This window comes from Odontesthes bonariensis, chromosome 1, assembly GCF_027942865.1.
Source record: "Odontesthes bonariensis isolate fOdoBon6 chromosome 1, fOdoBon6.hap1, whole genome shotgun sequence".
Taxonomy (NCBI): Eukaryota; Metazoa; Chordata; class Actinopteri; order Atheriniformes; family Atherinopsidae; genus Odontesthes; species Odontesthes bonariensis.
In genome coordinates, this window is record NC_134506.1 from 18,294,012 (window position 1) to 18,303,355 (window position 9,344).

The 9,344-nt window shown below is 39.8% G+C and overlaps 1 protein-coding gene across 1 annotated transcript; it reads left to right on the forward strand.

Annotated features, from left to right (window-relative positions):
• Nucleotides 1-1,712: 1,712 nt before the first annotated feature.
• grk1a (G protein-coupled receptor kinase 1 a) lies at nucleotides 1,713-8,063 on the forward strand. The gene is made up of 7 exons (XM_075470695.1): nucleotides 1,713-2,414; nucleotides 2,836-2,963; nucleotides 3,236-3,393; nucleotides 4,659-4,742; nucleotides 6,129-6,253; nucleotides 6,626-6,827; nucleotides 7,268-8,063. The coding sequence occupies exons 1-7, from the start codon at nucleotides 1,713-1,715 to the stop codon at nucleotides 7,558-7,560; spliced, it is 1,692 nt and encodes a 563-aa protein (XP_075326810.1). The 3' UTR covers nucleotides 7,561-8,063.
• The last annotated feature ends 1,281 nt before the right edge of the window (nucleotides 8,064-9,344 follow it).

The following is a 9,344-nucleotide window of genomic DNA, read 5'->3' on the forward strand; positions in this document are numbered from 1 at the left end:
AAATGTTGAACTGTGCCTTTCAGGATGATTAAATGCTGACTGGCCATTTGATGACTTATTTGAAACTTTTTCTCCTCAATGTTTTCCACAAAAAAAAGGCAAAGATGCAGATTTATGAAGTTTTATGAAATGCTTTAATCTGTTAAAGCAAAAGATAGGGTAGCTGCCCCCCTGGAACGGTTTGCACACTGCCAGCTATTTCATGCGATTGAGAATAAACATGTATTAATATTAACACTTCAGGAACTTGTGAAGGATGTTGGAAATTTTCAACAATTTCAAAAGCAGAGAGCTGTTGAAGAGACCCTGATGTTCCATTAGTTGTCATTTTTTTATACTATAACCCAGATGGCAAAAGAAAAGAAGACGTTATCGGGCTTGTCGGCAACATAACACAGGCTGATGTACACTGTGAAGAAAGATTGATGAATTCAGTTAATATGCACCTTCAGAGTTACATCTGGACCTCTTGTCTTGACTACACCCCTGACTTTGTGACATTGAGTTTTTTTTCATCATGGTGAAGCTGTAATTATGGTCAAGACTAACAGGGCAGTTATGCTGAAAGTGAAAAACACAGAGTTCATATCGGTCTCTGTCGACTGAAGCTGACCTCAATCTGACTGCAGCCTGAAACAAACACAGCTGGTTATCTCTCTCTGTCCACATGCTGTAATCGTAGAGTGCTGCAGTGAAAGGGCAGAAAAGGCCTCGCAGATGTGCCCATGATCTCTAGCTCCACTCATGTATCTTTTTCAGACATTTACCAAATTTATCTTTCCATTCACATTTACAAGTTCTTTTGCGAGTCGATACACAGAAAATGCAGTCTTAACGAAAGCTCATGAAAGTCATTTATTCCTAACAGACAAACTAACATTAAAACTTCTTTAAAGCTGAATATCAGAATTATGTTGCACCGTCTCCTGTATTTGTTCAAGTTGAAGTCTGTCATGTAGGCTATCTCAAGTATTTGTAGGCAAAAGAACAGGTTAGTGTGTTTGGCAGAATTGGTCACCATCAGTCTGAACTGAAGCAATAAAGCACAGAGAAATGCTGCAAAGATCATTACATAGACAAAACTCCAATGAAGGACTGCTTGTTACAAGTAGAAGTTAATGAATAGGAGGACGAGGTAGAGTAGTGTCATGCTGTTTCACGACTTTTCTCAAGTGTCAGTGAAGTGAAAATAACATTTTGCATAGACGTAATCTGTTGTCAAAATTAGCAACAAAAAAAAAAGTTGGTACTTGAGCTTCTGACCAAAAACACTGACATTCTCTTCAGCCTCAGCCCTTTATGTTTGGTGCTAATTAGCAAGTATTGCATATATATTACTCCATTCTCTTTGCGTTTTTCTCTCTTTGTTTCCCTACTGGTTTCCTCCCGGTCTTGTACAACTTACACATGGGTTAGCAGAGGATAAAGCTTTACAGAGATACAACATGGATAAATCCCTCTGGGGAATAGTGATGAGTCATGTAGATCTGCACGTGTGTGAAGGGAAGAGAAGGGACTCTTAGGTTTAGTGATCGCCTCTCTGAGGGAAGTCACTGAGCTCCTTGTGGCTGTCTGCAGCAAGTGGATGACAGGTGCATGGTAAAGTGCCCCATAATCACTAAAGAAAGAAGAATCGACATAACATCACCTACTTTTCTTCAACTTTGTTTTCTCGCCTCTGCCCTCTTTTTTAAACTATCCACCGTGTCACCATGGATATCGGTGGCCTAACGACAGTGGTGGCCAACTCTGCTTACATCTCTGCCCGTGGGAGCTTTGATGGCACTGCCAACCCTGCAGCCAATCGAGACAAGAAGTACCACTCCCGCTTGAAGCTGCCTCACATCACAGTGTGTGAAGGCCTGCGGGAGACTTTAGACCTCGGCTTCCAGACGGTCTGTATGGATCAGCCCATCGGAAAACGTCTTTTCCAGGAGTTCTTAGACTCCAACAATGAGTATAAAGGCCCCTGCCGTCTGTGGAAGGATATTGAGGAATACAACTTGTCTGAGGACGATGAGCGAGTCAAGAAAGCGAGCAAGATCTTGTCTCGGTACATGGAGCCCAATGCTAAGTATTACTGCCCCTTTTTACCAGAAAATGGTATCACAAAGGTCAAAGAGAAACACCAAGAGGCTGGGGACGACCTTTTCAATGAGACACTGGACAGCGTGATGGACTTTCTCAAGGAAGTGCCCTACACTTTCTTCCTGGAGAGTATGTATCTGAAGAGGTTCCTGCAGTGGAAGTGGTTGGAAATGCAGCCCGTAGGAGATGATTGGTTCTTGGATTTCCGTGTATTGGGTAAAGGGGGGTTTGGGGAAGTGTCTGCCTGTCAGATGAAAGCCACAGGAAAACTGTACGCCTGCAAAAAGCTCAACAAGAAGAGACTGAAGAAGAGAAAAGGTTATGAGGTAAGAGGTTTATTCAGCCAGATGTAATACAAGATATGAGTTTCAGTCTGGATCAAGCAGTACAGGGTGCAGGGCTATCATACACTCCACATTGTGCAGTGGTTTGTCTCTTGTCTTTCAGGCCTTGTATACACAGTATTTTTGTAATCCTTTCTAGACATCAGTCAAAATATTGAGCCATGCAGACAACTACAGGCCCGTGGGCTTATATGATTAGTCCTGTCAGCATTTGTACATTTTGATCTCCTTATAAAGTGCCAATCCTACCCATCTCCATGCATGGTTTAAAGCACAAGCCAGTACCTGATGTTGCAACTCACTGGATTTCACAATCGGAAAGAAATCCAAATGACGTTATCAGCTTGTGCATCTCATAACAGGAACAAGTCCTCTTACATTTGCTGTCCTCTCCTGCCTGTAGGGAGCGATGGTGGAGAAAAGGATCCTGGCTCGAGTTCACAGCAGGTTCATTGTATCTTTGGCTTATGCATTCCAGACGAAAACAGAGTTGTGTCTGGTCATGACCATCATGAATGGAGGAGACCTAAGGTTAGATCTCTTGTCAGTTCTGTTCCTCAGTTTTTTCCGTTTTGTCTTTTTAGTCTACTGTAGACACTTTATACCTAATTATTAATAATAACCCTTCTGAAACTGAGATCCTGCTTAGAAACTTAAGATGATAATTGCAACGTCCACAAACTGTGTTTATTCGTGGGTGGCACCTACAGATGAGCTCATATTGGAGCACAAACAGGGTGCCACATAAAGTGCGTTGCCTCTATCTCTTTGTAATACAATTTCATAACTTTACTTCCACTAAGATATCACATCTACAACGTGGATGAGAACAACCCAGGCTTCGACGAGCCACGATCCTGTTACTATGCTGCACAAATCATTCAGGGCATGGAGCACCTCCATCAAAAGAGAATCATCTACAGAGACCTCAAACCAGAGAACGTGTTGCTGGACAATGAAGGTCAGACACTCATGTACTTAGACAAAGATGAGGCCTCAAGAAGTAGGGCCTCCTTTTAGTTTGGGTTAGGTAAACACATCACCATGTGTTCAACTTGCTGCAATGGTAGATACGATAGCTTTGCAGTGAGCTTTTTAGTGTGTTCTTCCTGATCACATTTAAAGTAACTGCTAGTCTTCAGATTACGTTTTTCTTAATCCAGTGATAGGCTGCAACCAACCTCACAGTGGTGCTCTGTTATCCCACTGGAGTCACTGATGCGTTATCATTTTACGCTAAATGTAAAAAAAAAAAACGCATCTTGAATCACTAAAATCAGTTGAGTAAAAAAAATGCAGGTATTTAATAACTTCTTACTTTTTTTTTTTTTTTTTGGAATTGCTTGCCGTGAATCCTGTCACTTTGAGCCGCTGCGTATCACTGAACAAGTTGAATAACATTATCAGGACAAGGATAATTTTTTGCTAATTACTTGCTACATCATAGCCATATACTTGGAGAAAAGTGTGTGTGAGTGTGATATGTGAGTGCTTCATATCTTCATGTGGGGTCATGTTTACTGTGAAGGTTTTCTGTAAACTCAGAATTCATGAGTTGTGCAAAACCATGTGTCATTGCAAATTCTTCACTTTATTCATCCACACTTGTGGCTGTACCTCTCGGCATTCATTCACAAAAGTGCTCGACTGGAGAGAGAAATGAACAGATCATTTCAGGATGAGATGGAGTTGAGTTTGTTCTTAAAAGATTTGTTCTTGTTCACAAGCGACACAGTTGAATTTGCCTGCAGCCCAACCATCCTGCTTAATTGAAATATCTTAAAACACAAGAAAATGAGTCATAAATCTGTTTGTTGCATTTTAACAATCTTTGAAAATGAAAATGAATAAATATTGACCTCAATCTTTGACAAAAACTAAGATAAAACCTCCAGCTGTGTGTGGGTAATGTCAGCTCTTGGAATTAATGTAATCTTTATCTAAATAAATAGTTTGACATATTTAGGAAATTGCCTTTTTTCTTTAATGCAGAGAGTTGCAGGAGAAGATTTATTGGTCGATATGAAACTAAGTTTGCTAAGTTAAATGCTAGCACACACACACGCTTTCCACAAACGGCGCACAGGGTGCCAGCCTCCTCTTAAATCAAGAAAACATGTGAATTCTTAGATTACTTCAGGTGAGTTGGAGGCACAGTGTGCAGTTTAGCTTTTGTACCTGTCATGAGCACATCTGTTGACAGTACCCTGCAATTTGCTCTCCCAGGTCACGTACGTATTTCCGACCTTGGTCTGGCTGTGGAGCTGGCAGATGATCAGTTCAAAATCAAGGGCTACGCCGGGACTCCAGGTAGGGTCAAAAAATCTTGGGATCTCTAAGAGTAACCATTTTCTCAGGCCATAATAGGTTACATTTGACATGTTTTAGATGATTGTGAGTGGAGTTCCTTACCTACTGCTCCAAAACAAACAAGAGATGTTCAATGTTCAGCAACAGTGCCATGTTCATTGTGCTGCTGCTTTTTAACTCTTTTATACGTGAATCTGCGCATAATTGTCCTGAAAGATAGCGCCCCCATTGGTGTCAGTTACTCAAAATTGGCAAATTACTCCTTAAAAATAATCTTACCATGCAATGCTATTACAAGACGAGGCTATTTCCACATTATGTTGCGGGTGGCTAAGACACAACATGAACATTATCCATCTTCTTCAGGTCTCAAGCAGCCACGGAGACGTTGTTAACATTTCACAGTATGAGAGTTTATAAGGTGTAAGTGATCACAAAGTCTAACTGGAGTTAAATTCACTTCAGGATGGGCCACGGCCAAAACAACAAACTAAACTAAACCATCTAGCCAGAAAGGAACTGACCTGTAGGCTGCAAAACAAAATTAAAGAAATTACAACCACTTAGCTCCCTAGTCTAACAAAACAGGAGGAAAAAAAGGAATGGAGAGGAAATGGCAGCCCACCCCTACAAATTCTAGGTTAGAAATGCCAAAAAGTTACATCAAGCATTACCATGTGCTGCAAACTGTCCAGCTGGTTGAGAGGAGAAAGTTCCACCATCATCCCAGGTCTTTCTAGTTGATCTGTTCTTCAGGAGCCAATCATAACACAGCAGTCTTAACACACAAGATAGTTGCCCAGAGCACCACAGAACCAGCTCCATCCTTCCCATTTTCAAACAGGAAACCAGGATTAAAAGCTTCTGTGGACTCTTGACAAACTGCTTTGTTTTATACTGGTTTGGCTTTGCTGTCACTTGAGTAGTTGTTCTATGATTCTTGACTAAATGCTTTTTAATTCTCTGCGGTCTCTGTGACGGCGTTTCTCAGAGTCAGTTTCTTGTTTGTATGCCTAGATGATAGACATTGGTTACCCTTGAAATGTTTAACAATTGGTCACACATTTTCACATACACTGAGGCTCAGATTCGTTAAGAAGTTTAAAAAAAAAGGTTGTTACATCAGATAGAGGATATCTGCAGTGTACATTTACTCATGCACTGCAGACATCCGAGTGTTGCTCGCATTTATTTCTTGATTTGTTTTCTAAACCCAATATCATAATCTAAATATCAGGGAAGACACTAAAACTAATTTCCTTTGTCCTTGTGTCTGTTATATAAAGGTTCAAATTGATTGACAAATGACAGACTCAAGTTTTTGTTTCAACATTTCAGCAAAAAAAGCGTGTTAATTAGATAGCGACCTCCTTCTGTCGCCTGCAGGTTTCATGGCTCCAGAGCTGCTGAAAGGAGAAGAGTACGACTACTCTGTGGATTATTTCACTCTGGGGGTCACTCTCTATGAGTTTCTGGCTGCCAAGGGGCCCTTCAGGAGCCGGGGAGAGAAGGTAGACCCGACTTTGTCTCTACTATCCTGATCTCGGCCTAAATTTGGAGCTAAAACACTGTACACTAGAGCTATTTTTTCCTCAGCTCTTTCTGTCATGTGAAGTTTAACTGAGTCTTCACTATGAATTTTATCGAATATAAACGCAAAGGTATCTGTGTTGAATAACTGTAATACAGTTTTATTTTGTGGAGGATTGAGAATGGTATTTTAGAGCATATGTTTCAGATGATTTTGCTTGAGAATTAGCCTGAATTCCCTTGCGTGAGCAGATAAATGCAGGGCTTGTTTAGCCTTTTTTAGGATACATAATAGAAGGATAAAACACGTGCTTGGATTAAATATGACATGCAGGTTTAACTTGTGTCTTCAGGTGGAGAACAAGGAGGTTAAGAAGCGGATTCTGAATGATCCCGTAACTTACCCAGAAAAGTTCAGTGAGAACGCCCGGTCCATCTGCGAGGGTCTGCTGCACAAAGAGGTCGACAAGAGGCTCGGTTTGAAGGATGGCTCATGTGATGAGCTGAGGGCGCACCCCTTCTTCAGCCAGATCAACTGGAGAAAACTGGATGCAGGTCAGGTTCTGATCTTAGCACTACTGTTTTTGTCTGTTCGCATCATTTTCTTTTTTCCTCACTTTTTTTTTTTTGGAAAGATTTCAGTATTTTGTTTAAACTTGCCAGTTACTACAGTGCACACATTTATTCAATCGTCACTCGGCTTGTGGCTGTCGTCCCAAGAAAACACCTTTAACTGCATTTGCTCTGAATTTCATGTGTGGCTTCATATTTTTGTGCTGCAGTTTAGAGTTGATCGAATCCAGTGTGCCATCACCACTGAACTTCAAGCCAATAATAAAAAAAATATTGAACCAATTTACTTACCGAAAAAAATACTTGATTTAAATATTCTTCATCAGTGTGGGCTGTCTTGTGAGGGTAAATCATGTAGAAAAGGCAAGGTGAAAATCTCAGTCGTCCACATGTTCATCTTTCTGTGTTGTGTGTCTCCTCAGGGATCCTGACGCCCCCTTTTGTGCCGGATTCCAAGACAGTGTATGCGAAGGACCTGGATCATGTCGGGGCCTTCTCCACAGTGAAGGGAGTGCAGCTGGAAGACATGGACAAGGATTTTTTTGATGAGTTCGCCTCAGGGAACATCTCCATCCCCTGGCAGGAGGAGATGATCGAGACAGGGATCTATGGCGAGCTCACAGTCTGGGGCCCGAGTGGAGCTTTACCCAACGACCTGCGGCGAGAATCCATCCATGAGCAGCCGCCAAAGTCCTCCACCTGCACGCTGTCGTGAGAGTTTACCTTCCAACGTGAAAAAACCCTGATTGTTAACAAAAGATTTTTTTTTAATTTTTTGAGCAGTTTTCATGCAGGTCAGCCCAGGTTGGTGGTGGTTTTAAAGAGGAGTTAACGTTGATGATCATTTCAAACAAAAAAGTCCCAGCAGTGCAGCTCCAAGAAATAAGACATTCAGTGTAATATTGTAATCTTTGCTGCAACGCTTGTCAAAGCTTCATAGTTAAGTTCTTTGAATTATCAACATCCTTAAACCATACATTCTCTCAAGTTTATTTGAACCAGTACTATTTTTTCTTTAGAGAACATTTCTCTCTTACTTTGTTTGTTTTCTAACACTGTTACTACATCAGAGATTAACCTGAATGAAAAATACATTATTTTTTTGTCTTTTTTGTCTTTTTTTTTTTACCATAACCTAAAACCCTCCAAAATAGATCTTAATAAATAAATGTTGTTAATGTGACAAACAAAGATGAATACTTGTGACCGCTACTGGATCTGCTTTTTATTATTATTATAGTTTCAAAGCCTCAGAAATGTAAACAAGCATGTCTACTACTGCTGAGATGTTTTGGAATTGAAATAAATATTTTGCATTTAAAATCTCTTTTAAAGATTTGTGTTTGTTTTCAACAAAATAATTTCCTTCTCTTACAGCTTATGGGCAGATTTATGGAAAGGTTGTGGAGAAGGCCACAGGGAGCTGATTGTAGTTCATTTACAGAATACATTTCTTTATTGTTTAATTGTTTGGTCCATCACAAAATGGTCCGACGTGTCTTTCCGTTGCTTGTTTCGTATAAACAATGGTCAAATAACTTTTTGTAATTATCAAAATTACATTTATAGATGGCACCATGACTGCCTGTGAAAATACTTGCTAAAAAGATAGCTCACAATCTCCAAAAGATTGATATAATGGGAGGAATATTCCAGCAACATAATGATCTCAAACACTGTGTTCGCAAATAAGAGAAGGCTAATTATACTGCCTGACTTGATTTTCAATACAACACCTCTGGGTTATCTCAATCCAAAAGATACAACAAGAAAACAACACATTTTTCATATATTTATTTCATTCAGAAAGTAAAGAAAAAAAAGCAGACGTACGGTATGAGGAAGAAAATATATGGTGTACAAGCCATTTTCATTACATTGAATGTACAGTGAAGTACTCACATCTGTTAAATACTACATTATCCATGCATAACACTTACAGTTAAGAGGTTGAAAGTAAATATTATTTCCCATTATTTTTTTATCAATTTTGCTGCCAATTGCTTGCCAAAGTTGGCAAAAATGTTACATTTTAGATTAATAAAACATAAAAAACTCCACAGTACAAGCCACAGCACATGGGCTAACTTAAGGATTTCTCATATTATGGAAAAATGAAACTGCCATGAGCTGACTTGATGAAGCATTGAATATTCTTTTAAAATATATTTGAACACCTTTTCCATTAGTTTCTGCATATTTGGGGGACAAAATGAAACAGGGAACAGGGACGTCTGGGTTTCTCTGCTCAAGCTGCTGCTCCCGCGCCCCGATCCCCGGAGAAGCAACAGATGATGGCTGATTGGATGGATGAAAGACAAAACATGAAATATCTTATGTTCAAACAGTCTAAAATTACATATAAGTTTAAGTGAACCTAAGAACCACTGTGTTTTTATCTCTTCATTTTCTTTAATAATCTTTTTCCAAGCTGTCCCAACTTTTTATTTGGGGTTGTATTTCTTAAAGAAAAAGGAAAGAAAAAAACACAAACAGGAT

Excerpts from the sequence above, each read along its gene's own strand:
- grk1a (XM_075470695.1), top strand. The coding sequence starts at position 1,713 with ATGGATATCGGTGGCCTAACGACAGTGGTGGCCAACTCTGCTTACATC. Across the intron at positions 2,964-3,235 it reads ATGAATGGAGGAGACCTAAG|ATATCACATCTACAACGTGG; the intron begins GTTAGATCTCTT and ends ACTTCCACTAAG. Across the intron at positions 3,394-4,658 it reads CGTGTTGCTGGACAATGAAG|GTCACGTACGTATTTCCGAC; the intron begins GTCAGACACTCA and ends TTGCTCTCCCAG.